The following is a 25,000-nucleotide window of genomic DNA, read 5'->3' as shown; positions in this document are numbered from 1 at the left end:
TACTATTCACCATGTGAACCACTCATCTATTTCATATTCAATAATTCCTAATACTAAAATATCTTTTTTTTTTATTCTCAATACACATGCCCTTTAAATCTTATTCCTTTTTCTTTTTCTTTATATATATATATATATATATATATATATATATATAGTAACTGTCCCACCGTTAGTAAATATTGTGTTCCTTAGCCCACTGCCCCACCGTTAGTAAATATTGTGTTAGAGAGAGGTTTCCACACCCTTATCTCACCGTCCCACCGCTAGTAGATATTGTCCTAAGGAGAGATTTCAACACCCTTGACCCACCATTAACAGATATTGTCTTAGAGAGAGGGTTCCACATCCTTGGCCCACGCTAGCCGATATTGTCCTAGGGAGAGGTTTCCACATCCTTGGCCCACTACTAGCTGTTATTGTCTTAGAGAGAGGTTTCCACATCCTTGGCTGACTAGCAAATATTGTCCTAGGAGGAGGTTTTCATAATCTTAACCCACAGCCCTACCGCTAGTAGATATTGTCCTAAAGAGAGGTTTCCACGCCCTTGACCCACTGTTAGTAGATATTGTCTTAAAGGGAGCCCACTGCTAGCTATTGCCTTAGAGAGAGGTTTCCAAATCCTTGGTACGCTGTTAGCAGATATTGTCCTAGAGAGAGATTTCCAAACCCTTGACACACCACTCGCAGATATTGTCTTAGAGAGGTTTCCATACCGGCCCACCGCTAGCAGATATTGTCCTAGGAAGAGGTCTCCAAACCCTTAACCCATCGTTAGCAGATATTGTCTTAGAGAAAGGTTTCCACATCCTTAACCCACCGCTAGCAAATATTGTTTTAGGGAGAAGTTTCCACACCCTTGGCCCACCGCTAGTAGATATTGTCTTAGAGAGAGGTTTCAAAATCCTTGGCACACCGCTAGTAGATATTGTCTTAGAGATAGGTTTCCACATACTTGGCTCTCCATTAGCAGATATTGTCTTGGAGAGAGGTTTCCACACCGCTAGCAGATATTGTCTTAGAGAGAGGTTTCCACACCCTTGGCCCACCGCTAGCCGATATTGTCCTAGTAAGAGGTTTCCACACCCTTGGCCCACCGCTAGCAGATATTGTCCCAGAGAGAGGTTCCACACCCTTGGCCCATTGCTAGCAGATATTGTCCTAGGAAGAAGTTTTCACCTTTGACCCACCGTTAGCAGATATTGTCCTAGGAAGAGGTTTCCACACCCTTGACCCACTGTTAACATATGTTGTCTTAAAGAGAGGTTTCCACATCCTTGGCCCCACCGCTAGCAGATATTGTCCTAGAGAGAGGTTTCCACACCCTTGGCCCACCGCTAGCCGATATTATCCCTTTGAGCTTTCCCTTTCAGACTTCCCATCAAAGATTTTAAAACGCGTTTACTAGGGAGAGGTTTTCACACCCTTATAAATAATACTTCATTCTCCTCTCCAACCGATGTAGAATCTCACATATATTTACGGTTAAAATATAATTTTAGTCCTCATACTTTCAAATATATTCATATAATATCTTTTCTCGAATAAAAATCTAAATTATTGAGTAATTTTTTTTAATTAAATAAGAAATTATATTTATTTAATACAAGAATAGAAGTAAATTTATTAAATTAAAAAAAAAAAAAAAACATATGGTATATGGTATACCTTGGCCTCTTTAAATATTACTATAGCTTAAAATAATTCAACCTATACCTAACTAATATTTAAAATTAAATTAAATGAAGAGTGACATTTAAACTATATGAAATCCTTATTGGAAAGAGTCCAAAGGAACAAAGTAAAATTCATAGATTAATTATAAAGAAAATTCCTTTTACTTTATGACCCATGTGCTTCAATTCAATTATATAACCATAGGTTAAATTTTATTTAGTACATTTAATGTGAGCGTACGAATTAATCCTCGGACTTTAAGAAAATAACTACCTGTCAATTACCACTGAATTTTGTTCATTTTGTCTTCGGTTTTGGTTCTTATACTTTTTAAAATAATTGTTCATTTTTCTTCGTATAATTTTTATTCGTTTAATTGTTTAGGAGACATGGTCTAACCAATTTGAACATAGCTCAGTAAATAAGACGTTGACATCATTTTCTTTTCGTTGAAGTTTTCAGTTATTACTCCTACATTTGTAAATGCTATAGTTAACGTAATGACCCATGTTTAGGATTTGATATCTGATTACTTTGGTGTTTTTTTCGTGACATGGTCGAGTGAAAACTATCTCTATAAACTAACACGAGTTCTTTCAGTGTGCTTTATTTTCGCTCCGTAAGATCTCATATTGGTTGGAGAGGGGAACATGCGTGGAAATTTTTTCCTAGCAAACACATTTTAAAACTGTGAGGTTGACGACGATACGTAACGAGCGAAAGTGGACAATATCTGCTAGCAATTTTTTCGTGACATGGCCGAGTGAAAACTACCTCTATAAACTAACATGAGTTCTTTCCGTGTGCTTTATTCTTGCTCTGTGAGATCTCATATTGGTTGGAGAGGGGAACAAAACATTTCCTATAAATGAGTGGAAATCTCTTCGTAGCATACACATTTAAAAATCGTGAGGCTGACGACGATACGTAACGAGTGAAAGTGGACAATATCTGCTAGCAATTTTTTCGTGACATGGTTGAGTGAAAACTCTCTCTATAAACTAACATGAGTTCTTTCAATATGCTTTATTCTGGCTCTGTCAGATCTCATATTGGTTGGAGAGGGGAACGGAACATTTCCTATAGATGTGTGGAAATCTCTTCCTAGCAGACGCGTTTTAAAACCGTGAGGCTGACGACGATACATAACGAGCAAAAACAGACAATATCTATTAGCAATGCACTTAAGCTGTTATATACTCACATGTGGGTCGTTAAACAATTTTATCTCGAATAAATTTCTATCGCGTCCTAATTTTAAAATTTATATTAAATTTGATATTTTCCCTAAATATATTGTACTATCAACCTCTCTTATTTTCTAAATAATAATAATATTTTATTTATATATTTAAATTTATAAAATATATTTATTTCATAAATGCATTTAGGTTGTTTTATATTACCAAACCCATTTATTAAAACAACAAATAATACAAAAATAAAAAATAAAAAAACAAACCAATAATAAAAGTATATTTTTCATAATTATTTTTTAAATCAATTTCAATTACATATTGGGGTTTTTTATTTTAATTTTTTTTAATTGAATCAATGATTATAAGATACATTTAATTAAATTTGCATTGTTAATAATGAAAATACATAATTAATTAAAAAGTAACTCATAATTAATTATAGTTTATTATTGTGGAAAGTCATTTCCATGTCTAATAAAAGTGACTTTAATCAATATTTATTATAAATAAATAAAAAAAAAAAAGTAAAATAAGATTTGTCTTATTCTTATAAACAAAAAGAGAAGGGCAACAAAACAAATCAACCACTAACATTATTGGTTATCCGAGAACCGACAAATCTAAATCGCTCAACCCAAATCATAAAAATTGAGTTCGGTTTCGATTTGGGTCGGGTTGAATTGCAGGTTGACATTTTTTTGGACAGATCAACTCGACTAATATGAAAATAGGGTACAATTTAACCTAATTTTTAAAATTATTATAAAAATTAAAAATATTTAATGACGGGATTAATAATACATCGTGACATGTGAATGTTTGATATTTGAGTTTTATAATTTTTTTAATTATTAATGTAATTATACATTTTTTAAATAATTAAAAAAATAAACTGACAACTTAACTCAGCTCAACTAAAAAAAATAGAGGGTTGGGTTGCAAATTTTATTCGAAAACCTTAATCAATCGAAATTTCAATTTCAAGTTAATTTTACTGTAATTTATTTTGAAAAAACAAAATTTTAAATTTTGAGACTTTGAAAATAATTTTAAAATAATTATATAAATTTTCAATTATAAATTTTTATTTTATGTATAATAAAATTCTCAATTTTTAACTTTTAATTTAATAAATCATTATTTATTCAACAATTTTATTGGACATAAAAATCGAATTAAGTAGATACAAAATTTAATTTATATATTATATATTTGTTAATTTAAAAAATATTTAATATATTAATTAGTATAAAATTAAAAATTTAGGGATTTATAATTAAAAATTAAATTTTCAATTAAAAATTTTGGGATTTATGAAAAAAAAATTGTATATATAATTTTTTAATGCGAAATATATTTTTTTTATCCAAATACACATTTTTTTAATACCCAATAAAAAAAATTAAAACATTTTATTTATATTTTAATTTTTTAAAAAATTATAAATCACCTCGTTATTTTAACCAGCAAGTACAAATTTCTAATTTTTTTTTTCAAATTTCAATGAAAATCTAGACTTAGGTACAAAAAAAAGCTCGATTTTCGAAATATTAATGTAAAAGATTGACCATAAAACCAAAACACGTCAATTTAAAAATAATTATAACATTTTTTATAATGGTGCGGAAACCTCTCCCTAACAGACGCGTTTTAAACCGTAAAACTGACTACGATAGATAACGGGATAAAATGGATAATATCTGCTAGCGGTGGGTTTAATAACGGACAAAAACGGACAATATTAGTTAGCGGTGGGATCGATCTATAGCTATTTATACCAACAAAGTACATTTTATTTTTCGGTAGCTCAATAAAAAAAAAAATACTAAAATTACGAATTTTATGTTGTAATGTACGTAAAATAATAAATAAATAAAGCTTTTATTTTATTTTATTTTTATAAAAAAAAAATCAAAATACATACAAATTCTGACTTTTCAATCACGCACGCACTATTGCCTTTTCTATGCTTCCAAACCACTTTTTCTATTTTTAGAGATCATTTAATTTTTTTTTTTCATTATTTTACAAAATTTCTAAACTATTATTTTAGGGTTTTTTTTTTAAATTAAAATTAAAATTAGGGAGCCTTAAATGACTGGAAAACTCGGTCTAACTCAGACTACCAAACTCAAGCTAAATGGCCCAAAAATTCGTCTCCACTTTTTTTCAGTTTAAATTGGGTTAAATTTTTCTGTTAGCGAGTTAATATTTTTTGATCTGGCCAATTCGAAAATAGTGTTACAATCCAACTCAACGCTACCCAATTTGTTATGAAAATTAAAAATATTTGACATTTATAATCGATGTTAGTGATAAATTGTGACGTGTGAATATACAATATTGGAGTTTCACGAGGTTTTAGCTATTAATGTAACATGTACTGTGGATAAATAGATTTAAAAAAAAATTAAAACAACATGACAACCCCGACCCGAGAATAGAGGGTTTAACTGGGTTGTGAACTGTATTCGGATTGCTCGGGTCACTCACCCGACCAACCCAAAATTTTAAATGGCAAAAATTAATAGAATATTAAGAATTAATAATGAAGAGAGAAAATAGTAAAAAAAGCTACAAAAGTGGTTTAAATAAGAATTAAATCTGTTGTGTAATATAAAATGTTTAATTATGTAATAATGCGCTAATCAAAAAGATCTTATTCAAATATAAATATAAATATATATATTTTTTTTTTCCAAATATAATTTATTTTTTAAACAATACCAAAACAAAAGTGTCGACCGACAAAACAAAATTAAAAAAATAAAAAATAATAATATAAAAATAAAAAAGAGAAGGGTATTTCGGTAATTTTACTTGAAAATGGCAAAAGCCGTAGGGACATCCCATCTATTACATTAATTCCAGCCAGTTTGTAAGATTCAAAATATCGCGAGATATCGCAGGACCGTCGGTAGACTCGCGGCACGTGCCCCACGTGACCCTTGCCCTACTCTGTGTTCAATCATCTCCCCCTCTCTCTAATTTTCTAATAATTTTACCTCAAATCCGTGTTGTTTTCCGCCGGCACAGCCAAAACCCACGGCGGCACCACCTCTACTTCTCCTCCGGCGACGGTAATTCTGGGCCCCACCTGAAAAGGGATTACTGATTACTAATTATTGAATAGATCAACAGTGATTTAGTAGAGTTGTGAAGTTAAATTTGATTGATGGGTTTGTTTTTCTTGTGATTTACGCGTTGAATTTATGTGTTTTTAAGAACCCTAATTAGATTCTCTCTGTAAATCTTTAATATCTCTCTCTCTCTCTCTCTGGGGTTTCTCTCTGTAAAATTTGTGTTGGTAGCAGATCGAGAATCCACCATGTAATACAGAGACTCCAGCTGGGACGAAACTGGGTCTCACAAGAAAAGAATCATTCATTGCACACACATAAACAATTTCTTTACCTTTTTTTTTTTTTTTTTTCCCTTTAATTTATGGGGTTTCTTATATTTCTTTAATTNTTTTTTTTTTTTTTTTTTTTTTTTTTTTTTTTTTTTTTTTTTTTTTTTTTTTTTAATTTATGGGGTTTCTTATANTATTTCTTTAATTGAGTTTTCTTATTCCCCTGATTTCTTTTATATCTTAACCCACCTCTCTGTCTCTCTCTTTCTTCTCATATAGACCTGTTTTTTATTCGTTGAAGAAGTGTAGTCTAGTTTTTGTTCTGTTTTTTGGGATGGAAATGGAAATGGGTGCCTGAGAAAGTGGGCTGAGAGACCAAAATCAGGCACCTACACCAAGGTGAGAGTTTGAGACAAGCAAGCAAGGAAGGAAGGAAGGGGATTTTGAGTAATGAGAGAGCTTGAAGGGCTGTTTTTCTGAGCTTGGTTTCTTTTAGATTCTGAGTTTTTTTCTTTGTTCTTGATTGTTTTCTTTTGATTCCCACTCTAATGGATACCAAAGGTCGACTCATTGCTGGTTCTCACAACAGAAATGAGTTTGTTCTTATCAATGCTGATGAGGTTGCAAGAGTAAGTCATGTTCTTATGAGATTTTGTTTGATTTTCCTGAGAAATCCTGTTTCTTACCTCAATTCCAGCTTCTGATTCATACCCATTTCTTCAAATTTGGTTTCCTTTTGCATGATTTCACCTTGAAACTGGATCGCTAGCTGATTTTTCTCTCCATATTTGCAATTTCCTACCCCTGATCTTCTTCACAATCCCATATGGATCTTGAAGTTTTAATTGGAGATTGTGGGCTATGAACATTTTTCTCTGTTACCCTTTATCATCTAGTTACTTGGTCTTTAGTTTCTAGCGAAATCCTGCTTCATAGACCAGATCTTGGCGTTACTTTTCTTTTTACCAGTCCACTTTCTAGATTTCAGAGCTAGTCATTCCATTCCATTAATGAAGTTATTTGTTTTTTCTTTCTCTTATTGATTCTGAAAACGGATGAATGAGTAACCAGACGAGTATGTTCCTTTTTCTAAGCCTCTTTAATTGTTTTTTGAGTTGCAGGTGACTTCTGTGAAGGAGTTGAGTGGGCAAATTTGCCAGATCTGTGGAGATGAGCTAGAAATCACCGTAGATGGAGAGCCATTTGTTGCCTGTAATGAATGTGCCTTTCCAGTTTGTAGACCTTGCTATGAGTATGAAAGAAGAGAGGGCAATCAAGCTTGTCCTCAGTGCAAAACCAGATACAAGCGTCTCAAAGGTTAATGAATGAAAGTTGAAGTCAATTGATGATAATTCATTGTTTGACTTACAAATTATGTGTTGATTCAATTGCAGGTAGTCCTCGTGTTGAAGGTGATGAAGAAGAAGACGATATCGATGATCTTGAGAATGAATTTGACATTGCAAACAAGGATCCTAACAGTGTATCTGATGCAATGCTCTATCCTCACCTTGCCGTTGGGCGTGGTTCTCATACTAATGGTTCTGGAAATATGGCTTCCGACCTCAACTCCTCGTCCGTCCCCACCGATATCCCTCTCCTCACCTATGGCCAAGAGGTGAATCTCTTCTTCTTACAGTTCTACCATCAACTATTTTTGGTCTCTCTAAATTTGCTTTGTGCTATTCGATCTGAAGGATGCTGGAATTTCCTCCGATAAGCATGCTCTAATCATTCCTCCGTTTATTAGCCGTGGGAAAAAAGTCCATCCAGCACCATTCACTGATTCCATGTCTGGTAAGCTCGTCGAATTCGTGTGCATATTGAATTTTTGTGAGTCTGTTAGGAATTAATGTTTTTTTAGTCTTTGAATCCTCATCCGGCATGTATTAATGTTTCATGTAGGTTATGTTTATGTTTACTTTGTAGTGACTGATGTTGTAAGTGTTGATGTTGCAGCTAATCCAAGGCCGATGGATCCGAAAAAGGATTTAGCTGTGTACGGATATGGAACGGTTGCGTGGAAAGAAAGAATGGAGGAATGGCGGAAGAAACAAAATGAAAGGCTTCAAGTAATTAAGCACGAGGGTGGAGGTGGAAAAGGTGACGATGAGCTCGATGATACAGATTTGCCTATGTATGTCCCTTCTTTATACTCTATATTTTAAGGTCTGGTGTGTTTTCATCGTTGTTTGCGCTTGTTCCATTTTAATATCTATGATTCGGATTTCTCTCTTTTTTTATATGGAATTGTCCACTCGTTGTGAGATCCCACATCGGTTGGAGAGGAGAACGAAACATTCCTTATAAGGGTGTGGAAGCCTCTCTCTAGTAGACGCGTTTTAAAACTGTGAGGCTGACTGCAATACATAATGGGCCAAAGCGGACAATATCTACTAGCGGTGGGCGTGAGCTGTTACAAATGGTATTAGAGCCAGACACCAAGCAATATGTCAGTGAGGACGCTGGCCCCCAAGGGGGGTGGATTGTGAGATCTCACATCGGTTGGAGAGGGGAACAAAGCATTCCTTATAAGGGTGTGGAAACCTCTCCCTAGCAAATGCGTCTTAAAACTGTGAGGCTGACGATGATACATAACGGGCCAAAGCGGACAATATCTGCTAGCGGTGAGCTTGGGCTGTTACACTCGTGGACATATTTACTAGATGCTTGAGTTTTCCATGAGGAGAATAGTCTAACTTATCTTCTTTAACCACGTAAATATTTTTTGCCGTTGCTAAAGTGCTAATACGCAGGTTCGGAATTAGGATCTATAGTTACTACTTATGGCTAAGTGTCATGGATATAGCTTGGTTTAGTCACTGCCATTTTCTTTAGCTTATGTTTTTGTTAATATTTCTTTTTGTAGGATGGATGAAGGGAGGCAACCGCTTTCCAGAAAACTGCCGATCTCCTCGAGCAAGATAAACCCATACAGAATGATAATCGTACTTCGTATTGTCATCCTTTGCCTCTTTTTCCACTATCGTCTCCTTCATCCTGTCAACGAGGCATATGGGCTGTGGTTAACATCAGTTATCTGTGAGATATGGTTTGCTGCATCATGGATATTGGATCAGTTCCCAAAATGGTGCCCGATTGTCCGAGAAACTTACCTTGATCGGTTATCGTTAAGGTACAACCTCTGTCTCATTCTGCACTATCCTCGATTTCCCCTTCCCGTCTTTCCCGTACTCAGTTTTCTTTTGCTATATGTTGGTTCAGATATGAAAAAGATGGCAAGCCATCTGAGTTGGCTTCTATAGACATTTATGTCAGTACTGTGGATCCATTGAAGGAGCCTCCTCTCATCACGGCAAACACCGTCCTGTCTATTCTTGCCGTCGATTATCCAGTAGACAAGGTTTCATGCTACGTTTCGGACGACGGTGCTGCCATGCTTACTTTTGAAGCCCTTTCCGAAACTTCTGAGTTTGCAAGAAAGTGGGTTCCTTTCTGCAAGAAGTTCAATATCGAACCTCGGGCCCCAGAATGGTATTTTGCCCTGAAGGTCGACTATTTGAAAGATAAAGTTGATCCAACCTTCATCCGGGAACGACGTGCAATGAAGGTTTGAAAACTGTACCTGTTTTTCTTTTCGTAAAAGTCGTGTTTTGATTGTCCGAATGAGTGGATGATGAACTTTTACTCTGTTGAAATAATTTCTGTACCTGAAAGTTGATATGTCCTTATGCAGAGGGACTATGAAGAATTCAAAGTTCGAATCAATGGGCTCGTTGCCATGGCTCAAAAAGTTCCTGAAGACGGGTGGACAATGCAGGACGGAACTCCATGGCCCGGGAACAACGTCAGGGATCATCCTGGAATGATTCAGGTGAGAGGATGTTTCTTGATGCACTCGGCCATACTCGGCCGCTATGTGTTATTTGGTTTATTATTTTGTAAGCCTTTTCTTTAATTATCATATGCAGGTATTCCTCGGTTCAAACGGGGTTCGTGATTTGGAGGGAAATGAATTACCTCGTTTAGTGTATGTATCTCGTGAGAAGAGGCCGGGATTCGATCACCACAAGAAAGCTGGTGCCATGAATGCTCTGGTATATAGCTCTCTCTATCTCTCTCGTATACACACACACTTCGGTTCACCATTGACTAATACATACCATTCGATTCTTCAAGGTGCGTGTATCGGCAATCATTTCAAACGCTCCATACATTTTGAACGTCGATTGTGATCACTACATCAACAACAGCAAGGCGCTTAGAGAAGCAATGTGCTTCATGATGGACCCGATTTCGGGAAAAAGAATATGCTATGTACAGTTTCCACAAAGATTTGACGGGATTGATAGGCACGATCGATACTCGAATCGCAATGTTGTGTTTTTTGATGTAAGTAAACATTCCATATTCGTTTATCCGTCGTCATAACAACCAAACCGACGCTAAGTTCTCTTACTTTATGAACACTATTTCAGATCAACATGAAAGGATTGGACGGTATTCAAGGACCGATTTACGTCGGAACGGGATGTGTCTTCAGGAGGCAGGCTCTTTATGGGTATGATGCCCCTGCTAAGAAGAAAGCACCAAGAAGGACTTGCAATTGTCTTCCAAAATGGTGCTGCTGCTGCTGTGGAACTAGAACGAAGACGAAAACAAAGACCAGCGATAAAAAGAAGTTAAAAACCAAAGATACGTCGAAACAGATTCACGCGCTCGAAAATATCGAGGAAGGAATTGAAGGTATGAACACGTTTCGAAAATACCAATGAACGTAATACGGTGAGATGTTCGCTCACTTCCCTACATTGTGGTTTAATGCAGGAATAGATAATGAGAAATCGTCTCTGATGCCCCAAGTTAAGTTCGAGAAGAAGTTCGGTCAATCGCCAGCCTTCATTGCTTCGACACTTATGGAAGACGGTGGCGTGCCCGGAGGAGGGACTTCTGCTTCGTTGTTGAAAGAAGCCATCCATGTAATCAGTTGTGGTTATGAAGATAAATCCGAGTGGGGTAAAGAGGTATGAAGGAAGCTCTCCCGAAGTTCGAAAAGTCGATTCTTTTAATATTATGCCTTTAATATTTTAACTTCCGGTATCGTTGCAGGTCGGGTGGATATATGGGTCCGTTACAGAGGATATTTTAACAGGTTTTAAGATGCATTGCCATGGATGGAGATCAGTTTACTGCATTCCTAAAAGGCCAGCGTTCAAGGGTTCGGCTCCTATTAACTTGTCCGATCGTCTACACCAAGTTCTTCGATGGGCTCTCGGGTCTGTTGAAATTCTGTTGAGCAGGCACTGTCCAATATGGTACGGCTATGGATGTGGTTTGAAGTGGCTCGAGCGTTTCTCGTACATAAACTCTGTTGTTTATCCATTGACGTCGGTTCCACTGATTGCGTATTGTACGCTACCAGCTGTCTGCCTGCTTACAGGGCAGTTCATTGTCCCGGAGGTAACAACGATACCGATTTCTGAATGCGTACGGTTTTTCTTTCGTCGGGTTCGTTCAACTGAGTGAGACATGTTTTTTGTTTGAATTGCAGCTAAGCAATTATGCCAGTATCATCTTCATGGCTCTTTTCATCTCTATAGCAGCAACCGGTATCCTAGAAATGCAGTGGGGAGGCGTCGGGATCCACGATTGGTGGAGAAACGAGCAATTCTGGGTTATCGGTGGTGCATCGTCCCATCTTTTTGCGCTTTTCCAGGGTCTGCTAAAGGTTTTGGCTGGTGTCAACACAAATTTCACGGTCACATCGAAAGGAGGAGACGATGGCGAGTTCTCCGAGCTTTACCTCTTCAAGTGGACGTCGTTATTAGTCCCTCCATTGACGTTACTGATCATAAACATCATCGGAGTTGTCGTCGGAATTTCAGACGCCATCAACAACGGTTACGACTCATGGGGACCACTCATCGGTAAGCTATTCTTTGCATTCTGGGTGATTGTCCATCTGTATCCATTCCTCAAGGGTTTGATGGGGAAGCAAGACAAGGTACCAACCATTATCATTGTATGGTCAATTCTTCTCTCGTCGATTCTATCGCTTTTATGGGTCCGAATCAACCCGTTCCTCGACAAGGGTGGCATTGTCTTGGAAGTTTGCGGGTTAAACTGTGACTAAGATTGCTTAAATACACACGACATGAAGGATTATGGGTAGGAGTCCGTTTACGAATTCGTACGGTTGAATGTGTCGACTAGCTAGCCTCGAAAACATGCATGAAATAGATATGGTAACGATACTCCGCCCGAGATCATGAAGCACGAGTCAAAGAAAGAGGTTGTAGATATGGAGGACTTTGCATCATTCATTCTTTTCTTCTTCTTCTTCTTCTTCTATACATGGGACTGTAATTTATGCCTTGTGTTTGTGAAATTCAAGAACACATAAACAAACATAAAAAAAGGGTGGTGGGTGTTAGTTCGATTCATCTTAGGTGGTTTTGTCAAGATTATTGTTGTTTGTATCCTTTGTTGTTTGTAAATTTTAAGGTTCATGTTCTATTTTAAACTATATCCACTTTCTGCCTTGTTGTTGTAATCACAATAATTATAGTTTTGTTGTTAATGCAATAATGGAGGGATTCTTTGCTTCCCTTTCTTCACCTCTCTTGTTGGTTTGAACTATGAACATTTCTTTTGATTGTTTTTGCTTTGAATTTGAATTTGAAATCATGTTTTTATGGGTGGTATGTCTGTGAAATTTGAAGGAAGTTCGGGATGATTCCTTTGGAGAAATGACATCGACTCACGTATTTAAACACGTGGACTATGGCCTTGGCACGGGCTCTGACAATTCCCTGTGTCATGGTCATGTTACTCATTTCTCGGTTTTAAGAGTGAAGGCTATCCTCACAGACCAACAGTAGTGCGTCATGGTCACGTTACTTATTTCTAGCTTCTAAGAGTGAAGACTATCCTCACAGACCAACAGGAGTGCGTCATGGTCACGTTACTCATTTCTCGCTTCTAAAAGTGAAGACTATCCTCATAGACCAACAGGAGTGCATCATGGTCACGTTTCTCATTTATCGTTTTTAAGAGTGAAAACTATCCCCACAATATCCCCACAAACCATCCGGAGTTCTTTTAGCATGTCTTATCCTCACTTACATGCATTTTAGAAAACTGAGATTACCCAATATAGAATTGTTTAAAAAAAAAATACGTTTAACTTTGGAGTTCATGGTTGAGCCACTAGAAAAAAAGATGCACCAATAAATTTCAATTCTTTTAAAACAAGGATAATTAAGAAATTGGTAAATCAATAGTCATTCGAAGAGGAACTTCATTCCAACGATAGCATCACACATGGGATGCACGATCATGAGCTAACGTATCTTGTGAATGGAGTGTGAACGTAAAACTTCGAACGAAATTTTGTTGAAGAGGTTCTCCTCAATAACATTTGAATCTTGTTTGCATATTAATCATATCTTAATTAGAGTTTCCAAAAGATTAATGAATCCAATCTTACCAAAATAACAGAGATCAAGGTCGGCCAGTGAGACGGGATAAGTTTCATCGTCAAGAGGGAAACAGTCTGGATCACAAGCTAAGGCCCCTAAATGATAGTTGAGTGATAAAGGAGGTAGGGGTGCAGAGATAGCCAGGAGGTTTGCCTAGAAGCAACCACCCTCGAAAGAGTGCATAATAACTCACTGATCGAGCGCTTTTGCGCCAAAGATGAACGGGGCTAAGCGATCTGCCGAAGCTGTAGGATGTAAAAATGAACTAGCTGCTGCTTGTGAAGTATGGAGGCGATCAAATTCGAATTTGAGGCAGTAGATACTTTGTAATCCAATAATTACTCTTCGTTCTTTTAATTGACTTTCAATTAAACAAAACTAAGTCCAAATAATATTGGATTAAAAACCTAAAAAAACATATATAAAACAAATTGGATTTTAAAACCTTAAAAACAAAATATATGAAACAAATTGGATTTTAAAACCTTTCAATTTTTTTATTTTTCGCATTTTCACGTAAAAAGTGTGACAATTCTGAAAGAAATTTGCATATTCAATTCAATGATACATTACTTACTATTACTCGGAATGGAATCATGATTTGGATGAGAATTAGACATTTGAATTCCAAAATCTATAATATTTGAAATTGATTATTCTTATTGTCCCAAATTTTAAATCAAAATAACAAACATGAAACATTTTTTTTAAGAAATTTATATTCGTGGTTTGCTAATTAATTCGAGTAACTTATTATTTGTTTCATGATGTTACATTTATTAAGCAATTTTTTAAAGAAGTTTATATTTGTTGTTACTTTAATCCATTTGAATAACTTAATATTTGTTTCATGATGTTAAATTTATTAAGCATTCGCTTTTTTTTAAAGAACATTTATATTCATTGAATTCGAGTTTCTTATTTGTTTCATGATGTTATATTTATTAAACATTTTTTAAGAAGATTTATATTAGTTGAATTCGAGTAACTTATTAATTTTATTAAATCTAGGTTCAGTAACTAAAAATCTAATTATGATAAAATTAGAATCAACGAACAAAATTAAACAAAATCGAGAAGGCTCGGTGATAAAATTAGTAAATATTTCAAAATTTCCTCAAAGAACGAAAACAAGAACCAGAAAATTAAAAAATTAAGAGAAGAAAGTCATTTTCTCGCATCGATTCTAAGCATACAAATTTACGAAAACAAGAACCAGAAAATTAAAAAATTAAGAGAAGAAAGTCATTTTCTCGCATCGATTCAAACCATACAAATTTACGAAAACAAGAATCAGAAAATTTAAAAATTAAGAGAAGAAAGTCATTTTCTCGCGTCGATTCTAACCATACAATTGTTTTTTTTTTTCAGAGAACAAAAACAAAATATAAGAAAATTAAGAGAAGAAAATCATTTCCTCGCATCGATTCTAAGCATACAATTGTTTTTTTTTTCAGAGAACAAAAACAAAATATCAGAAAATTAAGAGAAGAAAATCATTTCCTCGCATCGATTCTAAGCATACAATTTCTTTTCAAAGAACAAAAACAAAAGGTCAGAAAAATAAGAGAAGAGTAATTTCTCGCCTCGATTCTAAGTAATAAATTTCTGTCAAAGAACACAAAGAAGTCATAAAAATAAGAGAAGAGAATCATTTTCACGCATCGACTAAAACAAAAGGTCAGAAAAATAAGAGAAGAGTAATTTCTCGACTCGATTCTAAGTAATAAATTTCTGTCAAATAACACAAAGAAGTCATAAAAATAAGAGAAGAGAATCATTTTCACGAATCACTCGAATCATTTCAAAAATTCCTCAACAAAACAAACGCAAGAAAACAGAAGATTAAGAGAAGAGAGTCAGAAATCTCGTGTGGAATAGGTGCAGGCACATCGCAACCAAACCTAGTTCGCCGCTTTGCTCTAGCACTGGAGAATTCTCATCATTCCCTCCTTCAAAACCCTAACCCTAAACCCAATCCTAGAACAGATCAATTCTACGGAGAAAACGCTAAATTCTATTCAGAAAGGTTCCTTTTATATTCGCTTTGCCCTAAAATTAGTTTCCGATGGGCTTTCTAAAATGGGCCGTCATTTCGGCCCATTATATTTTATTTCAGCTAATGGGCCCAAACTTTTTAGAGTTTTTCATCGGCCCATTAGCGTTCCCTTCTAAACTTTTATATTATATTTTATTTCTAAATTGGGCCGTCACTTCGGCCCATTATAAACTTTTGAAATCGGGGTCAATGTATAATTATAGATAGTTTAGGGTTTCTTACAATATTGTGTTACCTATATATTACGACTTCTAGGGTTTTTCATCCGCCTCGCAGTTGCTGTAGCCGCAGGGGAGAAGTACGGGTTCTTTCTTTCTCCTTCGCATTCGATTTTCCCCTATTGTCTTAACCCTAATCCTACAATCTGTGGTTTGAATGTTTTAGAAAAGCTTCTGTGGACTTTGTTTTAAGGTTTCTTGTGATTCTTTTCTATCTTAGATTTTAGAGAAGTGAATTTGATTGTTTAATTCTGTGAAAAATGGTGTTTCTTTTGTTCTAGTCATTTTCGCGTCTGGTTTATGTTAAGGTGTAGAAAATGTAGTAACATTGGAGATTCTTCTGTGTTCTTTTGCTCAACAATCTATAGTTCTCTTATTTCACGATATAAATGTTTTTTCTTTATTTGTTGTTCATATATATATGGTGCCAATGGTTATTCGTCGATTTTGGCTGTTTTGAAATTGTTATGAGAATGATCTCGCTCCCCGATGTGTTGAGTGGTACCGTAGTAACCGTCTGGATTTTAAATCATTGGTCTTTACCAAAAATATTCGTCTGCTCAAAAGTGTTTTCTAATATTGATTCGTTTGTTTGTAGGAGTCAGTTTACAGTTTACGAAAACGTTCGACTTCCAATTTTTTTAATTGTAATTATGTTTTCTGATTTGTCTATCGACTTATTGTTGAGTATTGACGAAATATGTTCTTAATACTGATTAAATGTTTGTTTATGATGATGTGAAGGAAGTAGAAGATGTCTCACAGGAAATTTGAGCACCCGAGGCACGGTTCCCTTGGATTTCTTCCAAGGAAAAGAGCAGCTCGTCACAGAGGAAAAGGTATTATTTTTGCGTTTTGACTAAGTTAGATTATTGTATCTGAGCACATAAATGTTTTCTTGAACAATTCAACTTAAGAAACATCATTATTTGTTAATGCACAAAATATTTGTTTTTTTTTTAATTTGTAATCGTCCCATTATTAATTACATGGTTTTTCCTTATCGTTATTAGTATTCTCCTTCTTGAGACATGCACAACCTGTGTATTTTATTATTCTTTGGTGATCTAGAGCTAAGTTATTTTTAACCTCTTTTTTCTATCCCACAGTGAAGGCTTTCCCGAAGGATGACGCAAACAAACCATGCAGGTTGACTGCCTTTTTGGGTTACAAGGCTGGAATGACACACATTGTTAGGGAGGTTGAGAAGCCAGGATCAAGTACGTATAGCTTTGAATGAACTTGTATATTCTTCGGTTCGTGTTGCGTGAGTTTCATTAACTTGCATCTAATACTTGGGTTTGTTTTGTATTTCAATTTTGTAGAACTTCACAAGAAGGAAACATGTGAGCCTGTGACAATCATTGAGACCCCACCAATGGTGATTGTTGGTGTTGTTGGATACGTGAAAACCCCACGCGGTCTTCGCACTTTGGGCACTGTTTGGGCTCAGCATTTGAGTGAAGAATTAAGGAGGAGGTTCTACAAGAACTGGTGCAAGTCTAAGAAGAAGGCTTTCACTAAATACTCAAAACAGTATGAATCTGATGAGGGAAAGAAGACGATCCAGGAGAAGCTTGAGAAGCTGAAGAAATATTCAACTGTGATTCGTGTGTTGGCCCATACTCAGGTAACATAATGGAAGTCAAAATTGAACTGATACCTTGTATTAGAAGTACATTGCAGATAAGAAATTGAACAGATTGGGTAACTTCTTTTTTTTTTTTCATTTTATTCATGAAATTGAACTGTACTGCATGCCTTTCCTTAGTTATTCTTTATATTATAATATGAAGATATCTCACTTAGGCTATTTGGTTAGGTTGTTTTATATAGTTGACTTATGGGGTTGTTGACTATTAGGTGAGAGGAATGTTATTTATATAATTCATTGTTTTGTAGATTACCAAGATGAAGGGATTGAAGCAAAAGAAGGCACACCTGATGGAGATCCAAGTTAATGGTGGTACAATTGCTCAGAAGGTGGACTATGCCTATGGGTTCTTTGAGAAGCAAGTTCCAGTAGAGGCTGTTTTCCAGAAAGATGAGATGATTGATCTTATTGGTGTGACCAAGGGTAAAGGTTACGAAGGTGTTGTCACTCGTTGGGGCGTTACACGTCTCCCACGTAAGACTCACAGGGGTCTTAGGAAGGTGGCTTGTATTGGTGCTTGGCATCCTGCTAGAGTGTCATTTACAGTTGCCAGGGCTGGTCAGAACGGATACCACCACCGAACTGAAATGAACAAGAAGATCTACAGAGTTGGAAAGACGGGACAGGAAGCCCATACCGCCATCACTGAGTTCGACAGGTTAGCTAGCTACTACTCGAGTTTGTTCATAAGGAATTCCCTTGTAGTCTCTAATATTTGGTTCTTGCCTTGTGTTTGAAACAACAGGACTGAGAAGGAGATTACTCCAATGGGTGGTTTCCCTCACTATGGTATTGTGAAGAGTGACTACTTGATGATCAAGGGAGGATGTGTTGGACCCAAGAAGAGGGTCATCACCCTTCGCCAGTCGCTTCTCAAACAAACTTCCCGTGTGGCTCTCGAGGAGATCAAGCTCAAGTTCATCGATACGTCCTCCAAGTTCGGCCATGGTCGCTTCCAGACAACACATGAGAAACAGAAGTTCTATGGTCGCGTCAAGGCTTAAGCTTATATCTCTGCCTGCCTGCCTGCCTGCTGCCTGCTGCCTCTGTTACTGTCACCCATGAATTTTTGTTATTTATTTATGTTATTTCAGGATTCTGAGTAGTTGAGGTGTTTTGATTTGTTACTGAACTTAAATTTTGAACTTATAGCTTGCAATTAATCGGATTTGATTTCACCTTCTACCATATACTCTGACATTTCAATCTTGTTTTAATTTGACATTAGTTTTTGAAGGTTTAATCTATCTTTAAATGATTCATAATAATTAGAGGTGTAGTTTGTTAGAATTATGACCTAGTAATTTAATATACGGGTTTACATGGAAAGGATTGGTTGTCGGATAATTTATATATATATATATAGATATATTTTTTTTAATGTTTTTAAAAAATTATTTATCTACATTATATATAATTATTTGATTCATGTTTAAAGTTTTCAAAAATAAATTAAAAAAAAGTTTATTTGCCTACAATTATTTGATTCATATTAAAAGTGTACCAACATAAATTAATTTATTATAATTATTCAAATGAAAACTCAATTGAATTTTTGTTTGATAGGCCTTATACCAATGAAGATAGTATTCTTTGTTTATAAATTTATGATCATTCCGAGAGATAGTATTCTTTGTTTATAAATTTATGATCATTCCCTAAATTAGCCGATATGGGACTTCCATCATCCAACACCTCCTCAAACAAAATTCGACTTCTTTGTTCGACATTTGAGGATTTACCAATTTATTGGCACAACTAAGTCTAGGGCATGACTAAAAAATAATTCATCCCAATGATATATTGATCCAATTCAACTCCTATAATTCGCACGACTAAGTCTAAGTCTAAGGCATGGCTAAAAAATAACCCATCCCAATTGATATACTGATCCAACTCAACTCCTATCATTCAGGTTGGGTTCTTAGTTTAATAAAGAGATTTTTTTTTTTTTTAATTTTTAAAATTTTCAAGCTCAAACTAATACCAAACAGTCCCTTTCAAAATCTTTGAAAGACTAAATATAAAAAGACGAGTAGAGGGTGCGGAAGCATAGGGAGTTCATGCCACATGCCATAAACAATGAGTGTTCGTCTTTGGTTTATGTGGATTAGGGGTCCAAGAATGGGATTAGAGTAAGAATGGGATTAGATACTCTGGTAGTCCATGTTGTAAGCAATGAGTGTTTGCCCTTGGTTTACGCAGACAGGGGCCCAAGAACAGAATTAGATACCTTCGTAGTCCATGCCATAAACGATGAGTGTCCGCCTTTGGTCTATGCAAATTGGGGCCCAAGAATGGGATACCCTGGTAGTCCATGCCATAAACAATGAGTGTTCACCCATGGTCTATGCATATTAAGGGCCCAAGAATGGGATATCCTAGTAGTCAATGCAATAATCCATGAGTGTTCACCCTTGGTCTATGCGGATCAAGAGCCTAACTAACGCGTGAAACACTAACCATTAAAGACCAAAAGTATTGGCTAAGAAAATTTACAAACAAATAGAAACTAAGTTCCGAACAAATAGAAACTAAGTTCGAACTTCAAAATAAACATCCAAGTTCGACGACCTTTAGCATTTTAAACTAAATATATTTCATTATAAAAAATAAAAAAAAACACAAATAATCTGATAAACAATTTATGTGCACAAGAAGCTTACAAGTGGAAATGGAAAGATTTAAGTTCTTCTCAAGAGAGGAGATATCCAGAAACTCAAGCCCTTCGGGATTTGGAGGCTTGTAACTTCCTAATCAAATACTCACCCAACCCAGAGCCTGCTTCCACTATTCTAGTGTCTCTTCTTACATCTTTCTTCAAAATCTTCTCTAAAATTTCACATAACTTTACAGTGTCCTCAACTTCACAAATTCCAGATATAACAATCTCCCAAGTTTCAGAATGAGGAGCTTTCCCATCCTTCAGCATGTCTTCAAGAACGCTACACGAATCGTCGATTCTGCCAACGTTAATGAAACCCTTAACTAAAGTATGAATGACAGAGAAATGTGGGCAAAAACCCTTTAATGTCATCTCCTCAACATAATCCTTTGCCAATTCAAACATTCCTTGATCACATAATCCATTAGTCAAGCTCTGGTAAGACACTAAGTTAGGCAAACAACGGTTCGACTGCATATCCTCCAAAATCTTACAAGCGTCGAGAGCGCGCCCTTCTCTGCAAAATCCTGTTATAACTGTATTGTAATGAGCAACATCAGGATTGCAACCCTTAACCTTCATTCTACAGAGAAGTTTATAAGCTTCTCTCAGCTTTTTCTTCCTACATAAACTATTTAACAAAGTGGCATAGCTCAATGTGTCTGGAACGTAGCCTTTGTTTAACATATCTTCTAGCAAGTCGACAGCACCAATCACTTGATTCTTCCTGCATAGACCCTGCATTAATATCCGATACGACTCGACATCTGGAACGACATCCCGTTTGAACATTTTGTTGAACAGAGTGTAGGCAATGCTAAGATCTCCATTCCAACAGAATGCACGCATGAGGATGTTGTAAGACTTGGTGTTGGGCAACACACCATGATGACGGGCATTCTTGAAAAGATCAAAAGCTGGCCGAATGAAGTTACGGTGAGAAACCAAAATTTCTAGTATGCGGTTCAACTGTTTGGACGATGGCGTACAGCCAAACTCGATCATAGTATAAAAAGTTTTGAGAGCTTTATCTGGTAAATCAGCTTCACCATAGATTTTGATTATGTAGGAGAAGACAGTTGGAGAAAAAGGGTAGCCTCTAGACTTGAAGCTAAGAAGTAGATCATCAATAAGAGAGAAGTACTTGGAACGCCCTAGCTTGAGGATAAGAACGAGAAAAGAGGAAGACGATGGGCGAAAATGGGGTTGACGACAAGCATAATCGAAAATTTCCTTGGCAAGAAGAGGATCAGATTGGGAAGCAATGAGTTTCTGGACCCTACATGGAGACCCAATTGAGAAATCTGGTTGCTCTTCAAGGCGTTTATGGTTTATGTTGGTGGCATTCAGAGTTTTCAATTCGTTATGAACATTTAAGTCTGGTTGATAAAGAGAGGATGATGAGGAGATTGAGTTGTGAAGCAATGGAGTTTTGGGGGCAAGATGAACAGCAACAGTTTCTATAGTCTTATAGTTACACGGACGAAGAAGGTGTTGCCGCATAATTTCAGCAACAGTTCACAAAGGCCAGATGAATTATGTAAATGTTTTAGAAGAATTTAACTACAAGAGGCTCAATTCTATATTTTCCTGCAACCAGCAAATTCAACTACTCCGTTGGAAAGACAAAATTCATTGGCACTGTTTAGAAGAACAATAGGAATTAAAGGAAGTCTAGGCTGAGGTTTCCACCAGCTAATTGAAGAAAAACAAAAACTCAAAAATCACAACCATCCAGGGATTCTAAGGATCAAAATTTCATAAGATTAAGACTGATGCTAAGTCTCTTAGCAGATTCTCACAATTAAGGTGCTGGAAAAGTGCTTACAACTGCGATGAACATAGGCACAAGTGAGAATTTCGCCGCGCGGAACGGACTTGCTTCAAGTCTTCAACCTATTGCACAAGGAAATGGAAATGAAGGACTCGATCTCTAACTTCACAAAGAGAAATGAGAATTACGCGGCTCACCTACTCGCTTCGGTAGATTCTTCCATACGTCAAACTCGTGTGGATGGGAAATTGATGCATAATCGGCGAGCCCTTCCTCGTCAGTGATTTTTGGTTTTGTGTTTGCGGTGTTAGGGATTTCGATTTTGAGAAGATCAAAAACAAAACTCAGAATGAGCAGAGAGAGAGATCAGAAGTCAGGGCAGATGATATACGGCGTCAGGGAAGCCGCGGCGGCGGCGGCGACTGTGAGGGCTTGTAGGAGGAAGATAAGGAAGTTGAATAACTTTTTTTATTTTGTGTTAATTAAGTTTTGTGCATTTTTTAAATAATTTTTTTTTTTTTCTGAAATAAATTTAATTATAATAATTAAGTTAAGTAACGAAAGGTGGCCAGTGGTTGAGAATATTTACTAAAACCACTCGATATAAATTAAATAATTACAAAGATAGAAAAATAATAATAAATAAAAAGATACGGTAGCGAGCAAATATATAGATATATGTATATTTTAAAATATTTATTTTTCGATGTAATTTTTATTAAAAGTGTATAAAAAAATTATAAATATATATATAATTATTTTAAAATATTCATTTTTCAATGTAATTTTTATTAAAAGTGTATTAAAAAAATTATAAATATATATATAATTATTTTAAAATATCCTTTTTCGATGTAATTTTTATTAAAAGTGTATAAAAAAATTATAAATATATAATTATTTTAAAATATTCATTTTTCAATGTAATTTTTATTAAAGGTATAAAAAAACTTATAAATATATATAATATTTCTGTAACTTAATTTCTAAAGGTTTAAATTTTAATATTACAACTTAATCTTTATTATTAAAAAAATTTATAACATAATTTTTAATTTAAATATAACAAATAGAGTATCAAAATAAATATATAAATAAAGCAAATCGGGTAATTAGGAGAGCATGAGAAATATAATTTAGTTTGATATAATGGAAATAAAAATGTTTCACTCACTTCCTCATTTATCATCTAAAAAGGAGAATCCCCTCTAAATTTGAAGGTGAGTAATGATCGGGAGGTAACATAGGCATCTCTAGTTTAAACGAGAGGATTCTAAATTTGAAGTTGATCATGGTACGGAGGTAAAACAAACATCTCTAGTTTAAACAAGGGTTTTAAATTTGAAGCTGATTAGTGGCCCGAGAGATAAAATAGACATGTCTAATCTAAACAAGAGGGTTATAAATTTGAAGTTGATCAGTGGCTCGGAAGGTAAAATAGACAACTCTAGTCTAAACGAGAGGGTTCTAAATTTGAAGTCGATCAGTGGCCTGGAAGGTAAAATAGACACCTCTAGTCTGAACGAGAAGGTTCTAAATTTGAAGCCAATCAATGCCCAGGAGGTAAAATAAACATTTGTAGTTTAAATGAGAGGACTCTAAATTTGAAGCTGATCGTGTTCGGAGAGATAAAATAGACATCTCTGGTATAAAGTTGATCAGTGGCTGGGAGGTAAAATAGATATCTCTAATCTAAACGAAAGGGTTCTAAATTTGAAGCCGATCAGTGGCCCGAGAGGTAAAATAGACATCTCTAATCTAACGAGAGGGTTCTAAATTTGAAGCCGATCAGTGGCTCGAGAGATAAAATAGACATCTCTAATCTAAACAAGAGTGTTAAAAATTTGACGTCGATTAGTGGCCCGGGAGGTAAAATAGACATCTCTAGTCTAAACGAGAAGGTTCTAAATTTGAAGCCAATCAATGGCCTGGAGGTAAAATAAACTTTTCTAGTTTAAACGAGAGGGCTCTAAATTTGAAGCTGATGAGTGGTACGAGAGATAAAATAGACCTCTCTTGTATAAAGTTGATCAGTGGCTGTGAGGTAAAATAGATATCTCTAATCTAAACGAAAGGGTTCTAAATTTGAAGTCGATCAGTGGCCCCAGAGGTAAAATAGACATCTCTAATTATAACGAGAGCGTTCTAATTCGAAGCCGATCAATGAACGGGAGATAAAATAGACATTTTTAGTCTAAACGAGAGGGTAGGGTGGGGTCAACCATGGTTGAAGGCGAAGAGAGTGATCTAGGCGCCACTATCTCCTTCTCCACCCATCATTTCTTTCAGATATGGTAGACGCGCAGACACGACGAGGGGCTCATAGCTTCTTGATTCATCCATCGCCCAAGATAAGACCCAAAGCAAACGCCCATCTCCAAAACCCTCAAGCTTTCACCCTCCAAAAATGGCTTCCCTCGCTCACCCAACCCCCTCTCTCCCTTCTCTTCTCCCATCTCTATCTCCTAAAACCCCTTCTGCTATCAAACTCCCATTCCCTTCAAGATCCTCTCCTTCCCAGTTTCTTGGAGCCCAGATTTCTCATCACATTTCCCCTTCCTCTGTTCCTTCTTCTTCTTCCTTCAAATTTACTGTCTCTTCTAAGGTAACCCATTATCTTTTAATGGGGTTTTTATATTTTTGAAGTGTTTGTTCTTACATTTTGGGTTTGTTTTTTGATGGGTAGGTGAGTAAAGGCCAAGCCCCACCTGCTTTCAATTTGAAAGATCAGGATGGACGGAATGTGAGCTTGTCTAAATTTAAAGGGAAGCCTGTGGTGGTGTATTTCTATCCTGCTGATGAAACTCCTGGTTGCACCAAACAGGTACTATTTCTATGCTTTAAAATGTGGTTAGTTTGATGCTGCTATGTCTTGGGAGTCGTTCTTGCTAGTCTATGCATGAGCGGTGATTTGGTTGTTTGGGTCGATAAGCTTAGTCTTGGAGCATGAATGGTCCAAC

General features: G+C 35.8%; 4 protein-coding genes across 6 annotated transcripts in view; 3 read left to right on the top strand and 1 right to left on the bottom strand.

The window, feature by feature from the left end:
* The first annotated feature begins 6,426 nt into the window (after positions 1 to 6,426).
* LOC111778093 (cellulose synthase A catalytic subunit 2 [UDP-forming]-like) lies at positions 6,427 to 12,806 on the top strand. The gene is made up of 14 exons (XM_023657738.1): positions 6,427 to 6,857; positions 7,350 to 7,545; positions 7,623 to 7,846; positions 7,926 to 8,025; positions 8,188 to 8,365; positions 9,098 to 9,364; positions 9,454 to 9,799; positions 9,926 to 10,063; positions 10,161 to 10,286; positions 10,369 to 10,581; positions 10,668 to 10,935; positions 11,017 to 11,213; positions 11,299 to 11,649; positions 11,741 to 12,806. The coding sequence occupies exons 1-14, from the start codon at positions 6,777 to 6,779 to the stop codon at positions 12,320 to 12,322; spliced, it is 3,267 nt and encodes a 1,088-aa protein (XP_023513506.1). The 5' UTR covers positions 6,427 to 6,776; the 3' UTR covers positions 12,323 to 12,806.
* Positions 12,807 to 15,942: 3,136 nt separating this feature from the next.
* LOC111778848 (60S ribosomal protein L3-like) lies at positions 15,943 to 18,789 on the top strand. 2 transcript variants are annotated; one of them, XM_023658832.1, is made up of 6 exons: positions 15,943 to 16,027; positions 16,692 to 16,786; positions 17,057 to 17,167; positions 17,273 to 17,577; positions 17,850 to 18,259; positions 18,347 to 18,789. In XM_023658832.1, the coding sequence occupies exons 2-6, from the start codon at positions 16,702 to 16,704 to the stop codon at positions 18,603 to 18,605; spliced, it is 1,170 nt and encodes a 389-aa protein (XP_023514600.1). In that variant the 5' UTR covers positions 15,943 to 16,027; positions 16,692 to 16,701; the 3' UTR covers positions 18,606 to 18,789. The 2 variants fall into 2 exon arrangements, with proteins under 2 accessions (XP_023514600.1, XP_023514601.1); XM_023658833.1 differs by lacking the exon at positions 15,943 to 16,027 and adding an exon at positions 16,084 to 16,136 and having other exon boundaries at positions 16,689 to 16,786.
* A 1,410-nt stretch (positions 18,790 to 20,199) lies between these two features.
* Positions 20,200 to 22,520, bottom strand: LOC111779245 (pentatricopeptide repeat-containing protein At4g01400, mitochondrial-like). Its single transcript, XM_023659357.1, has 2 exons — positions 22,238 to 22,520; positions 20,200 to 22,162 (listed from the first exon to the last, which is right to left on the bottom strand). Exon 2 carries the CDS (start codon positions 21,767 to 21,769, stop codon positions 20,321 to 20,323), a length of 1,449 nt encoding a protein of 482 aa, XP_023515125.1. The 5' UTR covers positions 21,770 to 22,162; positions 22,238 to 22,520; the 3' UTR covers positions 20,200 to 20,320.
* Positions 22,521 to 24,257: 1,737 nt separating this feature from the next.
* Positions 24,258 to 25,000, top strand: part of LOC111778191 (peroxiredoxin Q, chloroplastic-like) — a 16,859-nt gene continuing 16,116 nt past the window's right edge. For both annotated transcript variants that reach the window (XR_002812498.1, XM_023657879.1), the window contains exons 1-2: positions 24,258 to 24,645; positions 24,727 to 24,864. Coding sequence is in view for 1 of the 2 variants with exons in the window: in XM_023657879.1 (XP_023513647.1) it covers positions 24,448 to 24,645; positions 24,727 to 24,864 (336 nt within the window). In the remaining variant the exon portion in view is untranslated. The remainder of the gene's footprint in view (positions 24,646 to 24,726; positions 24,865 to 25,000) is intronic.

The sequence above is a fragment of the Cucurbita pepo genome, chromosome LG17, assembly GCF_002806865.2.
Source record: "Cucurbita pepo subsp. pepo cultivar mu-cu-16 chromosome LG17, ASM280686v2, whole genome shotgun sequence".
Taxonomy (NCBI): domain Eukaryota; kingdom Viridiplantae; phylum Streptophyta; class Magnoliopsida; order Cucurbitales; family Cucurbitaceae; genus Cucurbita; species Cucurbita pepo.
Note: the sequence above shows the minus strand (reverse complement) of the source record. Positions and strands in the feature narration are given on the sequence as shown.